Below are 19,044 nucleotides of genomic sequence, written 5' to 3'. Positions count from 1 at the left end.
AGTGATGAAAACTATGATTGGATGTGATTGGAATAATGATTGTAATAAAAATACTCATCAAAATCAGAGACAGATGTTGACTTTCAGATGTGTGTGTACAGGGTGTGTGTGTCTGTTTTAGGCCGTGTGATCAGGTAATCCTCAGGTGAAATCAGCTGTTTATTGCAGCCCTTGACGTTGGGTTTTCACTGTGGTTTGTTGAGGGTTCGGTGAAGAACTGATCAGTTCTGCTCTGCAGTGTGTGTCTGAGAATAACAAAGGGCAGAGGAGGAACGCAGACCATAATAACCAGTCTCACTGCATTCCCCTTGAGTGGCTCTTTGTTTTGATTCTTTGTTCTGCCCTGATGTCTTTTCCTGCTTCTGTGATTGTCTGTCCGCCCTGATGTGTTTCACTTGTTACACAGTTCCCTTGTGTATTTCAGTCTCTGTGTTTCCTTCATTCCTCTGAGTTTCCTCATGCTTTTACTTAGTTCCTGTTTTACTGACAACAGGAATTGTCACGTTTTATACTTATGCTACATTGTGAAGCGTGTCTGAAGTCACAATAACAGGGGCCCCATTATGGTCTATCTGCACACATATCTGCCTTCATTCAAGATATAAATATGAAACTGGTGGAAACAGTAAGTGATATTTATCCACATTACTGTGAAGCCTGAATGTTTGTGTTCAATAATAATGAAAACATCAAACAGCAGTAGAGTGTGTGTGTGTTCACACTGGGAGTCATGAGGAGGTTTCATGTCTTAATAACACTTCAGCATGTGAACTTCAGTCTGACTGAGACTCAGTCCAACCAGTCACACTGCATATTTGGATAATGAAGAAACCACACACACACACACACACACCTCTCTGGGCAAAGCCTTGGAGTTTACTTTCACTTTGACCAAACGTTGTGACGCAGATGAAGGTAATCTGAAGGTAAAATGTCAGCAGTTTTAATGTTTTACTCATCAACACTCCCTGTTGTTACGTGGGATTTATGACCATTGATTTGGGGTTCTTTTTCAGGCTTTTTGTGTGTCAGTAAAAGTGCACACACAAACACTCATGAAGCATCATAAGTTAAACAGATTTGAGGAAAAAGAAGCTTGAACTGAAGAACTAAGAGTCTTTCCTACATTGACAGGAGAGAGCTGCAGAGGGAAAGTTCATGGGAAAAACTGAGTAAGTGGAGCTCTTGATTGGTTTGATTTGTCTTCATTAAAGGGACATGATTTTCTCTAGTTTGTGGAAAATGTTGACAGTGACGTCTCTAGTTCTTCTGGTTATTTTAGTTGGAGAAACTGGTTTATTACCAGTGTTTTACAGTTGGATGGAGTTTGTTTAAATCAGGAGGAGGTTTGAAACAGTCGTCGTCTCAAACTGAAATATCAGCTTGGAAACTTTAGAGGACATTCATGACATTCATGTTTATTTATTTAACCTTCATTTAACCAGGTAAGTCAGTTGAGAACCAGTTCTCATTTCCAACGACAACCATCAAGTTATCATCATTGTAATATTGTTCAAAAGCATAAACTTCTGACCTTTGATAATTTTGTGTGTCACAAAATAAAACACAAAATACAAATACCTGGCTAAGAGGAAGAAGCATGAGGCATGTTATACAATAATTCAGAAAACACTATAAACAATAAACAATCACGATATAGTACATTCACATAAACAATTAAAAACATGAAATTCACTCTCAAAAATATATACAATATATAAAACAAGGAGATCCCACGAGCAAATTAGAAGCAGGTGCACTGATTGGAAAATACGATATTGAACCATGGTGAAATTACAGGATATGGTCATGGACTCATGGGCCTCCGTCTCAGAGCAGGAGGAGCAGCTGATATTTCTACAGAGGAAATGATGGAGATGATGATTCATGTAAAACATTTGAAGTTAAGGTTTTAGTCTGTTGGAGATACAGAATGTTCACTGAATAAAAGCTTTGTTACACTTTTTGATCCAAGCAGATAAAAACATTTTTATCAGTTTTCTGACATTAGTGTTTTTGTGGAGTTGTCGTGGAGTTGTTGTTAAACCTGACGTTACCGTGCCAAACCCAAATCCTGCTTCGCAGTACAGGCACACACACACACACACACACATATAAAAAAGTTGTTATATTATTGTAAAGGCTTTATTTAAATTGCCAGTCTTTTATTTTGAAAAGCATGTACAAGTTGTATGGAATCTAATACTTTTGTAGTGAAAAGTAACTCAGTACTTTTATTGCAGTGCTGCACTGAAACTCCAGTGTTTCCATTTTCTGCTTCTTTATACTTTGACTTCACAACTTTTCAGAGGGAAATATTTCACTGTTTTACTACATTTATTTCACAGCTACAGTAACTTTTAAGATTAAGATTCGAAATAAAAACCAAATGAGTCTCTTCTGCATGATCAGCACTTTTGACAGTTGAAGCATATTTTACTGATTACACTCGTGTACTTTTACTCAAGTGAAATTAGAAAGCAGGATTTTTAGTTTGTGTCAGATAAAACCAGTGGGTCTCAGTCTGTCTGTGTGTCAGTGAATGGAAATGCTCGTCCCTGGATCCTGTGTGAGCTGCTCTGCACTTCACTGCAGCTTCATGACCCCATCTAGTGGACTGACAGTGGAAGTACAGCAGCTGATGGCAGCTTCCTCTGCCTCACACTGCTGTCTGACTGCATTCAGCTGACACTGATATGAAAGAGGAAAGAAGAGCCAATCAGTGGAGGAGCAGCTGATATTTCTACAGGACAAATGATGGAGAGGATGATTTCAGTTGATGTGCAGATGTGTTTGTGTTTTCTCTCCAGATGAAGGTAGAAAGTGTGTGTGAGCTGATGTGGATGTGAATTCAGCATCATGAATCAGTGTGAGGACAGAGAGGAGGGAGCCCCTCCCCCTAAAAGCAGTCTGTGTGGGGACCATGAGATCCAGACCAAAGCTCAGAGGTGAGATGAGGATCTCTAACTGTCCATGACTCTTCTCCATGTCAGAGCTCAGCACTCACATCACTGCACCATCATTATTCACACTCAAAGCTCTGTGTGTGTTGTGTTGAAGGCCAGAGCGGCAGCACACACCAGACTCTGCTGGATCTGGACCTGAACATGGACCTGAGCCCAGCTGTGTGTCCATGAAGAGTGACAGGTCAAAGGGTGGTCTCATTGATTTCAAAGGACAGCCTCCCTCTGCTGCAACTGACTACATGTTTTCATCATTACCATGAGAACACTGTATGAATAATAGATATGTTGTCCCTGTCCCTGTGTCTCTGATGATCCTAATCTCTGTGTCCACCAGGATCCATCAGAAACCAGACTTCCCTGTACCTGAGCCCAGCTGTGTGTCCATAAAGAGTGACAGGTCAAAGCATCACCCCCTTGATTTCAAAGGACAGCCTCCCTCTGCTGCAAAGAAGTGAGCTGCAGCTGAGTTTAAAATGTATCAGACAGCTGTCCTGTATAACTGGTCTTCTATGAAAGATGAAGTGATTGTGTTTTGTCTCCAGGCTTCATGAATGACACAGTATATGAACATGATCAGGCTGAAACACAGGCTTTAGTGGCAAAGTTGATGTTTCTCTTTTCAAGGAAAGCACTTCTTATGTTCTTATATGTGTCATTCAGATCAGAACTAAAACTCCCTGTAACTCAGCACCTATCCAGTTCCAGTGTTTGTGTTAGTGTCCTGTAGCAGAGGTGAGACTTCTGTCAAACCCAGTGTGAGTCCTTAAAACTCATCATTTAAAAGGTGGACTTGTTGTGATGACTCTAGGTCATGAGGTACAGAACTGATTGCTTGTTTCCTCTCATTGAGAATGTCACAGCACAGTAGTGTTTGCTTTAATCAGGACAGTCACCACAGAACATAAAAGCAGCTGTTGTTTGTGTACAAAGCATAAAACACTCACAGATGCTGCAAACATAATGTGAGCTAATTCTTCATGATTCCTCCACAGAGTGGACCAGGAGAGGTCAGAGGTTCCCAGTGCTCAGTCTGCCCAGCGGCATCAAACACACCTGGACTCCATATTTATGGTCTGTACATGGACAACAACTACTTTGACATCTGTTGTGTTGACAATAATCTCCATGCTGCACTTTTTAGAGCAGTGGATTGTCAGTGTGTCCAACATGGATCTGATGTTTGGCTCCATGGTTTTACTTTGATTGTGTCATTCATATAGTTTTCTGTTCCAGCTGCTGGAGGAGAACATTGTCACTTTTGTGAAGAAGGAGCTGAAGAAGATCCAGAAGGTTGTGAGTCCAGATTACCCACAATGCTCAGAGAGTCAGAGGGAGGATGAGGAGGTGTTGGACGGTGAGGATGAAGAGCAGAGGAGGAGCAGCAGAGAGGCTTTTGTGAAGATCACAGTGAACTTCCTGAGGAGAATGAAGCAGGAGGAGCTGGCTGACTGTCTGCACAGCAGTAAGAGGATTTCTCTAAAGATTCAACATGATGGACAAATGGGACATTTACTAACATCTCAAGACATGGAGGGAAATATGTTCATATGTGTTCTTTAGGGAGATGAACATGTCATGTTTTCTTTATGAATCAGTCATTGACGTTGTTTCTTGTTTGTTCATTCAGGACATGTTGCTGCAGTTTGTCAACGTAAACTTAAATCTACTCTGAAGAAGAAGTTCCAGTGTGTGTTTGAGGGGATCTCTAAAGCAGGAAACCCAACCCTTCTGAATCAGATCTACACAGAGCTCTACATCACAGAGGGAGGGACTGGAGAGGTCAATGATGAACATGAGGTCAGACAGATTGAAACAGCATCCAGGAAACCAGCCAGACCAGAAACAAGCATCAGAAAAGAAGACATCTTTAAAGCCTCACCTGGAAGAGATGGACCAATCAGAACAGTGATGACAAAGGGAGTGGCTGGCATTGGGAAAACAGTCTTAACACAGAAGTTCACGCTGGACTGGGCTGAAGACAAAGCCAACCAGGACATACACTTCACATTTCCATTCACGTTCAGAGAGCTGAATGTACTGAAAGAGAAAAAGTTCAGCTTGGTGGAACTTGTTCATCACTTCTTTACTGAAACCAAAGAAGCAGGACTCAGGTTTGAAGAGGTCCAGGTTCTGTTCATCTTTGATGGTCTGGATGAGTGTCGACTTCCTCTGGACTTCCATAACACTGAGATCCTGACTGATGTTACAGAGTCCACCTCAGTGGATGTGCTGCTGACAAACCTCATCAGGGGGAAACTGCTTCCCTCTGCTCGCCTCTGGATAACCACACGACCTGCAGCAGTCAATCAGATCCCTCCTGAGTGTGTTGACATGGTGAGAGAGGTCAGAGGGTTCACTGACCCACAGAAGGAGGAGTACTTCAGGAAGAGGTTCAGAGAGGAGGAGCAGGCCATAAGGATCATCTCCCACATCAAGACTTCACGAAGCCTCCACATCATGTGCCACATCCCGGTCTTCTGCTGGATCACTGCTACAGTTCTGGAGGATGTGTTGGAAACCAGAGAGGGAGGAGGGCTGCCCAAGACCCTGACTGAGATGTACATCCACTTCCTGGTGGTTCAGTCCAAACTGAAGAATGTTAAGTATGATGGAGGAGCTGAGACAGATCCACACTGGAGTCCAGAGAACAGTAAGATGATTGAGTCTCTGGGAAAACTGGCTTTTGAGCAGCTGCAGAAAGGAAACCTGATCTTCTATGAATCAGACCTGACAGAGTGTGGCATCGATATCAGAGCAGCCTCAGTGTACTCAGGAGTGTTCACACAGGTCTTTAAAGAGGAGAGAGGACTGTACCAGGACAAGGTGTTCTGCTTTGTCCATCTGAGTCTTCAGGAGTTTCTGGCTGCTCTTCATGTCCATCTGACCTTCATCAAGTCTGGAGTCAATCTGCTGTCAGAAGAACCATCAACCTCCCTTTGGTCTAAACTGTTCAGATACAAACCTGATCCAACACAGCTCTATCAGAGGGCTGTGGACAAGGCCTTACAGAGTCCAAATGGACACCTGGACTTGCTCCTCCGCTTCCTCCTGGGTCTTTCACTGCAGACCAATCAGACTCTCCTACGAGGTCTGCTGACACAGACAGGAAGGGGCTCACAGACCAATCAGCAAACAGTCCAGTACATCAAGAAGAAGATTGAAGAGACTCCCTCTGCAGAGCAAAGCATCAACCTGTTCCACTGTCTGAATGAACTGAACGATTGTTCTCTAGTGGAGCAGATCCAACAGTCCCTGAGTTCAGGACATCTCTCCACAGGTGAACTGTCTCCTGCTCAATGGTCAGCTCTGGTCTTCATCTTACTGTCATCAGAAAAAGATCTGGACGTGTTTGACCTGAAGAAATACTCTGCTTCAGAGGAGGCTCTTCTGAAGCTGCTGCCAGTTGTCAAAGCCTCTAACAAAGCACTGTAAGTGTATAGATAGTTGGATTTATTCATCATTATATAAAGACTCTGCTATTTTATTCAGCAGGAGGGAAAATAAATTCCTCTCTTCTTTAATTCTTTATCATCATCTCTGAGCTCTGAGCTTCATCACATTGAATCTGAATTAAAATAATGGATCCTACATTAAAGAGTCAAGTCTCAGCTTTAATTTGAGCAGCTTGACATCAGTATAGAAAGAACTGTGTGGGAGATTCAGCCCTTTTAGTGGTTCAAAAGTAACTGGACAAATACACATGAAGTGAAACAAACTCATCAGATTTAATATTTAGTGATCTATTTGATCTCAGTGCTACATCTGACACTATTGATCTCAATATTCTATTACAAAGATTGGAACATGTCATTGGGATTAAATGAACAGGTTGGGTCGAGACAGAGGGAGAGAGAAAGAAGGATGGGAGGGGAGGAAAGAGTACATAGGACAATTCAGATTTCATGGAAACAGTAAGATTAAAAGTAATAAGAGAACAATAGCATGATTAGTAACAGCACTAATAGTAATTCAAGCAACAACAATAGAGGAACTACACTGTGTGCACAATTATTAGGCATGTTTTTTTGACCATATCATCATTTTTATGTATATGTTCCAACTCCAAGCTGTATAAACTAAACTAAATTCTTACTGGATTTAAGCATATCAGGTGATGGGTATTTGTGTAATGAGGGAGGGTGTGGCCTAAGCAGATCAACACCTTATATCAAGGTGTGCATAATTATTAGGCTGCTTCTTTTCCTCAGGCAAAATGGGCCAAAAAAGAGCTTTAACTGACTCTGAAAAGGGGAAGTCCCCTGGCAGTCTAAGCCTATAGCAACTTAACTAGTAGATGCTGTGAGCTGCAGAGGAAACTGAGAATTTGTTCCTTTGATTGTCCTTTCAACACAAATGTTATTTGACTTTTCCTTCATTGTTTCCTCTTCAGACTGAGCAGCTGTAACCTCTCAGAGAGAAGCTGTGAAGCTCTGTCCTCAGTTCTCAGCTCCCAGTCCTCTAGTCTGAGACACCTGGACCTGGATAACAATGAGCTGCAGGATTCAGGAGTGAAGCTTCTGTCTGTTGGATTGAAGAGTCCACACTGTACCCTGGAGACTCTCAGGTCAGGATCCATCAACCTGTTTAGCTGATGATTTGCTCATATCTGATTTACATCAGTGGATAAACAGTCAACTTGTGTAGGATTGTTCAAAGTAAATTTTACAAAAGTTCAGCAGAACTTTCTAGACAATTATTCATCATTTTCTCTTGTTTTTGCTTGTTGTTGATTTTTTAGTCCTACAGATGATTTTTAAGGAATTTGCCTTAAATACATTAAATCTGGACCAAAATGGACCAGAACCAAAAACAAAAACATGAACAACAAAGAAAACAAAACACACCAACAGGTGCTGACAGAGGGTTCCTGTGTGATGTTGTGTGTGTCTGCAGGCTGTCAGGATGTCTGATCACAGAGGAAGGCTGTGCTTCTCTGGCCTCAGCTCTGAGCTCCAACCCCTCCCATCTGAGAGAGCTGGACCTGAGCTACAATCATCCAGGAGACTCAGGAGTGAAGCTGCTGTCTGCTGGACTGAAGGATCCACACTGGAGACTGGACACCCTCAGGTATGGAGAGGCCTGCTGCAGCCACAGACAGTGTGTGATAGAGAAGGAAAAGCTGGAAACATTTAGTGTGTCACAGCTGATGACAGATCTCTACACAAGTGCTTTGAATTCAACAACAACACAATGAGGAGTTTTCTCTAATTCTGACTTCAGTATCTCATCATGACTCACTGTGTCATATTTAAGAGAAAATATGTGACAATCATTAAATCAGATGTGGTCAGCCTTTTTCTGGCAGGACTTTCTCAGACTGGATTTCATGCTGCATCAACACAAAGCCAGCGTGGAAACATTTGAGCTGCAGCTGCTTGAACTGCTCCTGAACCAACAGAGCCACTTTGAGCACTCAGAGTGCTTTCACCACAACAACCCCAAAGACTTTAGATACCTGTTCAGTGCTGACACACTAATAATAACATCCCAACAATAATAAGAGCATCTACACTGCTCAGAGACATTCATCTGCTAGTGTCTCAAACCAAGGAGGAAATGAAATCAGGTCTCTGATCATGTCTCTGTCTTCTAAAATATCCATGATCAATAATCAGCTGAACCTCTCTGAGATCCTGATCTTGTCAGTCTGAGATCTTTTGTTGTGTCTGACACCAAAAGTCATATCAAATGGAGAAGACAAATGATGAAATCTTTCCTCCATGTCACCTTCCTGCTCCGTATAATTCCAAGATAAGGACTCCAGGTCCTTTGTCTCTTTGCTGAATGAACAGAATAATCAAAGCATCTGTGTATGAGAGCCATGTAATGTCCATGTTTGCATGCTGAAAGAGAACGTGCTGGTCTGACCCCCCTCCTCCTTTCAGGGTGGAACCTGGTGGAGTCCGATGGTTGAGACCAGGTGTGAGGAAGTGTAAGTGTGGTTTTCATTTGATTCCTGAAAACAAAGCAGCTCACATTCAACCATCTTCAAAGTATCAATCAATGATCAGGTGATAGATCAATAACTGCAGCTGTGTTGTGTCTTCTTCTCTCCATCAGATTTCTGTGAACTCACCATCGACACAAACACAGTAAACAGAAAGATCAAACTGTCTGACAACAACAGGAAGGTGACACATGTGGAGGAGGATCAGTCATATCCTGATCATCCAGACAGATTTGACCAGTGGCCTCAGCTGCTGTGTAATAATGGTCTGACTGGTCGCTGTTACTGGGAGGTCAAGTGGAGAGGAGGAGTTGATATATCAGTGACTTACAGAGGAATCAGAAGGAAAGGAAACAGAGAAAACTCCTGGAGTCTGATCTGCTGTAATGGTTGTTACTCTGTTTTGCACAATAACAGAGAGACACCTGTCTCCTCCTTCTCTACATCATCTTCCTCTGTCTCTAACAGAGTAGCAGTGTATGTGGACTGTCCTGCTGGCTCTCTGTCCTTCTACAGAGTCTCCTCTGACTCACTGATCCACCTCTACACCTTCAACACTACATTCACTGAACCTTTGTATCCCGGGTTTGGAGTCTGGTCGTTTGGTTCCTCAGTGTCTCTGTGTAGAGTGTAGCAGAGAGAGTCTCCTCCTGTTAGAGAAACTCTCTCACTGTTGAACACAGGCCTGGACTGGTAATCGGGCATACCGGGCATTTTCCCGGTGGGCCGACAGTCCTAGGGGCCGATGTTGTTTTTTTTTTTGTTTTGTTTTGTTTTTTAACTTAGAGACCGGCCCACAATTTAGAGGGGGTGGCCCATTGGTCCATCTTTAATATAGACAGTGGACTAAACCAATCAGGATATAGTAGCTTACGAGAGTGGCCCCACCCCTTTCTCTGCACTGATCCCTGCCAGTTTCATAGTGTTGTGCGTGGAAACATGCAGAAGTGGAAGAAAGGAGGTGCAGAGATGCTGCGGGCTAAAAGATTCAATAATCTCGCTATAGACGCTGCAAAATGTGTTAAAATAACAGACATACTCTCTGGAGAGGCTGCTGTAGCCTCCACGTCCTCTGCAGCCCAGGTTGAAGGTACAGGGAGAGGAGCAGCCAGAGACTGTTGACAGGGAACCCGAGGGACGGAGTGACCAGGGAAGTGTAGCACAGGCACAGCAGGTAAGCAGGTAGTAATGTTAGGATAATACCGGGACTTTTAGGTGATGGACAGTCATGAAAATCACTCACCTTTAGGTGAAATTCGCCGTTTCGAAGCCCAAACAGGTGACTTACGTGTAGAATTACATGAGAATGGTGAGCAGTGAATAATGTTCTTATTTCCTGTCGCAGCAGTTGCCTTAAATTGTGTTTTGTTTTCGTTCCATGCAAGTTTTTTTCTACAGTATCACTGCAGTTAGTATGAGATTTTTCTGATTATTATCAAAAAATAAAAATGTAACCTAAAGATACTAAATGTTTTGGTGGTTTAGATAGTTGCACAGTTTTTCCAGGTAGTTCCAAATATTTTTATTTTTAATTTGTTTTTTTAGGTTTTCTATTTATCACTTAATAAATTGTAATAAGCTGTCCCTCTCTTCCTGTCTAGTCAAGCCAGGCTCTTGAGGTAGCAGCTGAGGAGAGAGAAGAGTGTTATAATATTTCTGAAATCTATTCCAAATATTTGAAGCTGTCATTTACTGGGGGCTCTCCTCTCTCCACTTCCAGGTGGACTGTCAGCCAACGTGCTCCTGACCTTGTGTGCAAGATGCATTTTAAATAAACCTTTGAATGTGTAGTTACTGTGAGTTTGCTGGTGGTTTTTGGGAGCTGGGATTTTCCCTTTAAATGTTGCACCATGGTTTCCCCTAGGCCAAGACGTAACAATAGTAAAATACATTGCTTTGGGGAACACATACATAAATTAGTCCATTGTGCACCGCTAATTAAGAGGGGCCGCTCTAAGCCAAAAATGCCAGGGCCGTTTTTTTGTCCCAGTCCAGCCCTGGTTGAACAGATAGTTCAGTCTGTACATGTCTGTCTCTTTCACTCACACACACCTTTTCAGATTCATGTATTAAAGCAGTTTATTTGTTAAACTCTTCTAAATGATTCCTTGTAAACTTCTTCCTCTTCCAGTCCTTTAAAGATGGAAGCTACGATTATTACAGGAGAAAAAATGTTTCTGACTTTTACTTTTTTAAGATTCTACTCACAATCTTGTCCTTTCACATTAAAAGCATCATTGTGAACATCAGTGTTTTGTCTTTCTCTGAATTTTGGGACAACTGAGCTGATTCAGTTCAAACTAAAATGCTGCCGCAGTTTATCTGAAAGATCTGAGAAAAAATAAAGATATAAACTTGTCAAACTGTTTAAAGAGTTTTTCAACTTCATCTGTCATTTTTACAGTGTATACCTGGTTTTCACCCTGTTTTTCATGTTTTACAGTGAATCCTCCGGCTGCTGATAATACTTGTGTACTTTTACTGCTGATGTTGTCATTGGTCGTTTTCATTTTCACACTGCATCACATATTTCTGACAGTCCTTTCCTTTGTGATGTTTTCCACGTTGTTGTCACACTCTGCTCCAGCCCATGGACTCAGTACTTTTCCACTGCCCTGCTTACACCACACCCACTGATCACCACACCCACTCTCAGTCACTGATCACACACCTGCTCTCACTTACTAATCACACACCTGCTCTCACTCACCAATCAGCTCACCTACCAGTATATATTCTCCAGCCTCACACTCACTCAGTGCCAGATTGTTCTCAGCGATGCAAGACTTTCCAGCGTTTACCTGCCTGTCTTCCCGGTACCGACCCTGCCTGAGTACGACCTGCCTGTTTTGCCTGACCCCCGGTAAATTACCTCTGCTTTCTGTTTTGACCACGAGCTCAGCCTGTCTCTCTCTGGACTGTTGGCCTGATTCTGCCTGCCTCCCTGTTACTGAACTTTTGCCTGCCTCGACCAAGCCCCCTGCCCAGCCCGTGAACTGTTTTGTGTGCCAGTTAATAAACCTATTAACTGATCATCAGTTCATTGCCTGTTTTGTACTGCACTTGGGTTCATACTATACCCGTCACAGTTGTCACCCTGGTTGTTGTGTTTTTAACAGTTCAGCCTAACTTCCACAATACATCTGCTGCTTTTTATTTTTTACATCATTATTTTTTGCAAGTTCATTACACTGTTTTAATATTTTACAGTGCATCCCCTATTTATCATTTTACAGTGAACCTTTTAGTTGTCACATTTTTTACAGTTTATCTGTTTGTACTGAAAACATGGATGGAATAATACATGGAACATTATTCAAACTATGACCAGTCCTCATTTTCCTGCTGATGTCATCAATACTGATATGCACATATTGATCCCAATAATCAGTGAGTCCTGTTGGACACTTGTCAGTGTGATCACTGGAGGGCAGTAAACTCTCTGATTATTTGTCCATCAGTCAGACATCAGTATTTATAGCATATAGCAGTATTTATAGAATAGAATAGAATAGAATGCCTTTTATTGTCATTATACATCTTTTACATGTACAACGAGATGAAAAGCATCTCCTTCTTCATTTTTACGGTGTATACCTGTTTTTCACCCTGTTTTTTGTGTTTTACAGTGAATCCTCTGGCTGCTGATAATACTTGTGTACTTTTACTGCTGATGTGGTCATTGGTCATTTTTATTCATTCAAAAGTAGAGGTGGTGAGGCTGCAGCCAGCCCCCCCTCCAGGTGACTGAGGGGTATTATTGTCACCCAAATGTGAGTTTTCTTTTTAGTATAGGAAAGAAAAAAAAAATTATGGCTGGAGTCACAAATAGCATTTGAGCATTGCATTTATCCACAGGCAAAGTTTTGCAGTGCTACCAGAAAGCAAAGAAAATTAACTAAAATCCACAGTTTACTGTGTATTACATCCCTCACTCTGTCCTCGAGCGCTTTGTTGGCCAGAGCATTATAAACCTTAAGCTCCTCCCAAGACCAACCAATTTACAATCAATGCATTAAATGAGATCTCTGGTCACCACATCTTCATAACCACCTGTTATAGTCACTGCTGTGGCCAAGAACACTGAGGGAGAGGGCACAGGTGTAGAAACCCCAAGACAGACGGACGAGTCAGTTAAAGTCCTCTTTATTAAACTCAAAATCACTGGATCAAGTCCAAGGCCAGGAAACAAAACTTACACAACTAAATCGTCCAAGAAGGAGAAAAACTTCAGAAGCTCAAGTCCAAAACTTAAAACTTTGAAGTCTTTACTTGGGGTGACAAATCCCAGAGGTGACAAAGACAGGAACACAGGTAACACTAAGGGCAGGACAGCAGGTGAACACAACAAGAACATGAACAACACCAGAGGCGGGTCTTCCATGTTGGCACGGGGGGGCACCCGCCCCCCCTGTAATCTGATTGGCCACCCCGCGTGCCCCCCCAATGGTCATTGGCTTGTTGGTTATGTCAATCATTGTATAAAGCTCTACGTACGACGCACGTTAAAACGGAAGTAAATGTTAAACCTGTGTGTGACGACGTTAACGACACATGAAGTCTTTTATTTTCGAAAGAACACAAAGGAAGTAGTTCCGTTGCTATGGGGTTATGAACGCGTTTAACTTCATCGGTCGGACTTTCTTGGCGCGTGATGCTTTCGGACCTGGTGTAACGAGTTAAGGTAAGAACAGAACACTGTCACAAAAATGTTTTGCCAACTTCTGTTAAATTTGCTTGAATGACTGCTTTTAAACAACACGTCTCTTACTTTAGTAAGTACTCTCCATCTGAATAAACGTTAATTCATCTCTCCACTATTTCATTAACGTTAGCATCTGACGTGTGTTTTGAATTAATAGTCAACAACGATTAGCCTATCATCATTGTTGCTACTGTTATGTTGGTACAGTACATGTTGCTTTTCATTGCGTTTATGAACACGTTTTCAATGTATACTACTACAGTATGAAACGGAGGCAGGGAGATATCTCCAATTTCTTCTGCAAGAAGACAATTAGGGAAAGTGCAGGTGAATTTTTGGACGGCCCCCCCAGATTAATTGTTGTTACCCCCTGTGCCCCCCCCAAAAAAAATTCTCTGGACCTGCCCCTGAACAACACAGGAACAGACTTGGACAAAACACTCGTGGACACTAGGACTCAGACACACTTACAAGGAGACAAGGGAAGAATGAGACTTAAATATACTGGGGCTAATTGACAACAGATGACAAAACTGAAACTGTAACAATAGGAAAATCTCACAGATACAATCAGCATAAATAAACTGAACATGTACTGAAACCTTTGGGCTGAAGTTCTTGTGTGATTAGACATCATGTCAATTTAACAAACACATCCCACTGAACTGAAACACTGACATCAACTAAAAAAGGTTTTGACTTACTGAAAACCTTGGAGGTGATCTGGACTTTCCTGTGGTTTCCTCTTGTCCTTGTAACAGCAGTAGCTCCTCCCTTCCTTGTCAATAATTGTGCAGAAATATCTGAGTGCTTCTTTCTTCCTAAATCATGAGCAAGTCCTGTCCAGTCCAACTGTTTCTGCTCCTGTTTGACTTCTGAACTTGTCTCTGGCTGTGTGTCCACTTACAGCAGCCTGTGACATCAGACTGTAGAATGTTGATACATCAAAGGCATCAAAGGACAAACTCTCTCTCTCTCTCTCTCTCTCACTCACACAAACACACACATTCTCGTCTTAATATAGTTGTGAGGATACATGTTGCCATAAGTCATTCACTTGCCCCTTAACCATCATAACTGAAAGCCTAACACTAACCAAAACATAACCCATACTAATGATATTCAATCTTCTCAAAAATACCAAATGAATTACAACAATAAGCACTCAGGACCATTCAGCTGGGTTGGTGAATTCAGCACCAAGGACAGCAGCAGCTGAACTGTACACAACTACATGTACTAACACACAGCAAATTCACAAAGTACTAAAATCTGGAGTCAGGCAAAAAAGTGTGAAAGAGTTACATTTCTGGAGTTTATTTTATAACTCTGACTACAGTTTGTGTTAAGGTGTACACCCAGGCCGAGTTGAATTTTGGACTTTATTCCCTGGTGTTCAGGATCTGGTTTTAACTCTGTCCCTGGAGTTCACGACGCATTTTATCGCGGCATGAGCAGCACAAGGAACGTCGTCACAAGGCTGGTAAGAGCATGATTTTTATCAGAAAGTACTTTAAATGCGTGATATTTTGTCATTGTTCTCACTTTATCTACTTACATAGTACCGCTAATGACTGCGAACTTGATGTTGAACGTAACCCCATTGCTTTTACTCCATTATTTAGAGCAAGTAGCTCCCGCAGCATTAGTTAGCTAACTGTCCTTAGCTGCCATTGTGGAGCTGTTAGCTTTCACTCAAACGTTAATGTCGGCCATACTGTCTGTGGCGTGTGATGTGTCTGTATGACGGTAATGACAAACTGTTTGATAAGCTTCACAAATTAATGACGACGCGCATCTTGAAGGTAATTAATACTGTTTTGGAAATAACCATCCAACAATGCAACCGCATGTTGGTGTTTTAAGAGAATAATTTCCGGCTCAACGGCACAGACGCAGCTGAAAAGTCAGTTTTGGCTAGCATGCTAACAGTTGAGCTTATAAACTGTAGCCTTGTTGTTTTGAACAGCGGTGAGAAACGTGTATTTTAACAGTGTGTAGTTGGGATAAACTTTAACTTGAACATGTTATTCTCAGACATATGACATTTTCTTCCTTTATGTCAAACCAACATGTTGATCAAAGTACAACATGGAGGGAAGAAGAAGAACATTAAACTGGAAGAGGCTTGCTTCTCAGATTTTCTCAGTGCAGGTCAGTCAGATGTTTAGTATTAAATGAATAAAGATGTAAACATGTTGTAACGTGGAGTTGTTATGGTATAGTCCAGCAGAAGTTTCTTATCCCAGAGACTACAACACTGAAAGTCACAGATCAACAGGGAGCAGAGGTGGATGAGGATGTTTCAAAGATCTGTGTTTCTTCATCTACAGTGATGATGGTAGGACATTTAAAAATTCATATTTTGCTGCACTTATATTTTGAGAGATTTGTATCTTGACACAGACCAAAATATGTGATTGTGAGAAGTGGATGATAAGAATTCCAAAGTACAGTATTTAATCAGTTCATATTAAGCTGTATGTGTTGTCTGCATTTCAGACCTCCCATCTACTGAAGCATCTATGAACCTGGCTGATCGTTCAGACCTGACAGAATATGTGACCCTCACTACTTGTGGTAAGCAGAGTTATAGGTAATGGTAATGTTTTGTCTTGAGACAGGTAATATCCAGCCAGGTATGTGATATAGTTTTAATGTGCTGGACTTTAGATTTTATTTGCCTTATACTTGTGTGTGTGTGATCTTCAGATCTAAGTGTCCTGCAGCAAAGGTGTGAAGGCTCCTCCTCTCCAAGTCTGACAGATACACTGTCAGTCTCAAGCACTTTAAGCAGAGACACAAGTGATTCTGGATGCCAGCCTTTGATGGACAGTGTCTTTGCAGAAAATTGTAATTGTTTTCCAACGTGTATACAACTAGATTTTAATCCTTATTAGACATAATTCCTAAAAAATGCAAGTAATATGTACATGTATGAGATGAATGTATTTGCTTACAACATAGATCTAAGAGTAGTTGTAAATAGTTTATAAAAACCTTCTACTACCGTCAGCAGATTCTTCATGACCCACAGCGGTCAGCTGATGTACTATTTTTTAGTAAAAATATTGGTTTATTTTAAACATTTGAAAATGTTTTTCTCTTTTTATTTAGATTTTGCAAGACTTCTCACTGATGTTTGGAGCAGAGGTTGCTTCAAGGTTCCTTGAAAAATGGAACAGCAGTTTTAAAGATAAAGTTATCAAGGAGGCAGGAACCTGAAAGAGACGTCTCTCTTAAAACAACAACTGAAAGCTGCTCTGAATGAAGGATCTGACACTGCTGATGAAGCAGGTACAGTTATCATCAGAATAGTAATGCAGTTATGTGAGTCGTCCAACAGTCGTCAGTTTATTGTGTTTTTATTGATTTATTTTACAAAAGCATCTCTGAGTCTAAATAGGCCACTTAAGTCTGCAGTTAAGATACAGTGTGAGGGCTGAACATTGCTTTGCTCTGCAGCACAGATTTATAATGACTGGGCCATTAATAGTTGTTATATGTGTATATGTTTAAGATCATAGTAAAACCATTAGAACAATGCACAGAGTAATATCATAAACACACTACTTAATATATATAATGAGTGTAAAAGTACTTGGCTTCTCTTCTGGTGCTGCTTCATATTCTCACTCCACAACCAGCTGGAAGAAAGCGTCCCACAAAGATCAGCGTCGGAGAGACAACGGATCATCTGGTAAAATTTCAGAAGGTTTGTCAAAACTTCCAAATACTGTAGATGTTGCTGAGTTTTGTAAACATATTTCTCTTGTTTCAGTCATCCCAAAGCCTTGAGGATCATCTCCTGACCACTGAAGGAACCCATCAGCCATATCTTCTTTCCACAGAAACTTCAAAGACCCAGGTTTTCACCTTTTATATTGTCTTGGACAAAAAGCTTCTGTCATGTCAGTCATGTACATCCTTTGGTGCTTTTGATGAGCTGTTCAAGTCACATTTTGTTTTCGGTGTGAAGTATGATGACGCTCTCTCCAGCCTGTACACATTTTTGCAGACAGAGTAAAAGAGCTCAGAGCAAACAAACCATAAGTAGCTTATTTAGCCAAAATGTTGAGATGTTTCCTCTGCAATTCATCCTTTGGTTCAGTGTTGCTTTTGTTCAGGAACCTCAAATGAATTCATGCCATGTATCCAGGTAAAAGTCTCTCTAGTTATTGTGGATTCAGGAGACATCTCATTAAGATACACAGCTCCATTGATAACACAAATGTGTCTAACCAGATCCCTTTCAACAACGACACAGAGACAGTAAACAATTCTCAGTCTGTAACTGATGAAATACTTCATCTCATTTCCAAAATACTGAAGCAGCTCCTTCAGGTTCTACTCACAACAAAGACGTGTGCTTCAGTTATAGCCAAGCTTTTGGGGAGTGGTGAACCAAATACTGTAGTTCTTTATACAACTGAAAATTTAGAGGAATTTATCAAGCAGGTTATCAAGCAGCTATCACTGGGAATGCCTGTCCTTAAAAACAGTTGAGTCTGGTCCAGTTAAAATGTGTTCAGTTGAAACACTGGATTTTTCTGAAGATATAACAGCATCTCTTCACCTTGATTGTGAAGCCATCGTCTGTCACACAGTGGGTGAAATGCTGTGGAGCTGAGTATCGTGTTGGACTCTTTGTGTGCACTGGTACTGATGAAAACATGAACCATTGTTCAGCAAAATAACATCAATCATTTTGCACAAAGTGTTTTTTTGATTGAGCATGAAACTTGTTTCCATGATCACTTCCATGTTTTCCAAGTGAGTGACACTACACAGAGTGAACTGATTCTAGAAAGGGAGAGATTAAGATATTTCAAATGGTTTGATGCTCAGATGTCATATGGTTGTGATTCATAATGTTATGTTGTATCAGAGAGTTGTATAATCTGATTTCTACTCTGAATTTAATGAGTTCTCTTACTGTTTTATACTTGAACTGTAAAGTGAGTAGTCGTCTACCTCAAGTTACACAATGCACCACAGAAAAATGTGTCAGTTTTTTATACATTTGCAGACATTTTATTATGCAGTAATGTGTTGTTTACAGTGTTTTGTACAACTTCACAAATGTTTTTCATTGACATTATTTGCTGCCTGTGTGCTGTTAAATTTTACAGTTTTAAGGCAGCAATTAATTCAAAGTGTCATGTGTTGAATTTTTAAATGTATTTGCACAAATAAAAGCAAACAAATCAACAGGATGGTGTTTGGTGGTCATTTTCCCATAAAACTAAATAATATGATAATGAATAAATTTGAACTCTAAAAAGTGTAAATAAAACTCATTTTGAGTGTGAGGTGTCAACACTGGAGAAGAGTTTATATTGAAATTAACTAAATAACCAAATAAATAAATAACCAGGAACAGAGTTATTTTAACTCTGCCACAGAGTCTATTCAATGGTCACACA

At 41.0% G+C, this 19,044-nt stretch overlaps 2 protein-coding genes across 2 annotated transcripts; both read left to right on the top strand.

Moving 5' to 3' along the window:
- Nucleotides 1-3,349: 3,349 nt before the first annotated feature.
- LOC121188630 (ribonuclease inhibitor-like) lies at nt 3,350-8,019 on the top strand (the record flags this gene model as incomplete). The annotated part of the gene is made up of 3 exons (XM_041048454.1): nt 3,350-3,417; nt 7,357-7,530; nt 7,860-8,019. Coding segments are annotated over 3 exons (402 nt in total), but the record flags the coding sequence as incomplete, so codon positions are not given.
- Nucleotides 8,020-9,037: 1,018 nt separating this feature from the next.
- On the top strand, nt 9,038-10,974 carry LOC121188629 (neoverrucotoxin subunit alpha-like; the record flags this gene model as incomplete). Its single annotated transcript, XM_041048453.1, has 2 exons — nt 9,038-9,585; nt 10,914-10,974. A coding segment is annotated over one exon (510 nt), but the record flags the coding sequence as incomplete, so codon positions are not given.
- Between the last annotated feature and the right edge of the window lie 8,070 nt (nt 10,975-19,044).

The sequence above is a fragment of the Toxotes jaculatrix genome, chromosome 10, assembly GCF_017976425.1.
Source record: "Toxotes jaculatrix isolate fToxJac2 chromosome 10, fToxJac2.pri, whole genome shotgun sequence".
NCBI classification, from domain to species: Eukaryota; Metazoa; Chordata; class Actinopteri; family Toxotidae; genus Toxotes; species Toxotes jaculatrix.
The sequence above is the reverse complement of the archived record's forward strand: the minus strand, read 5'-3'. Positions and strand labels throughout refer to the sequence as shown.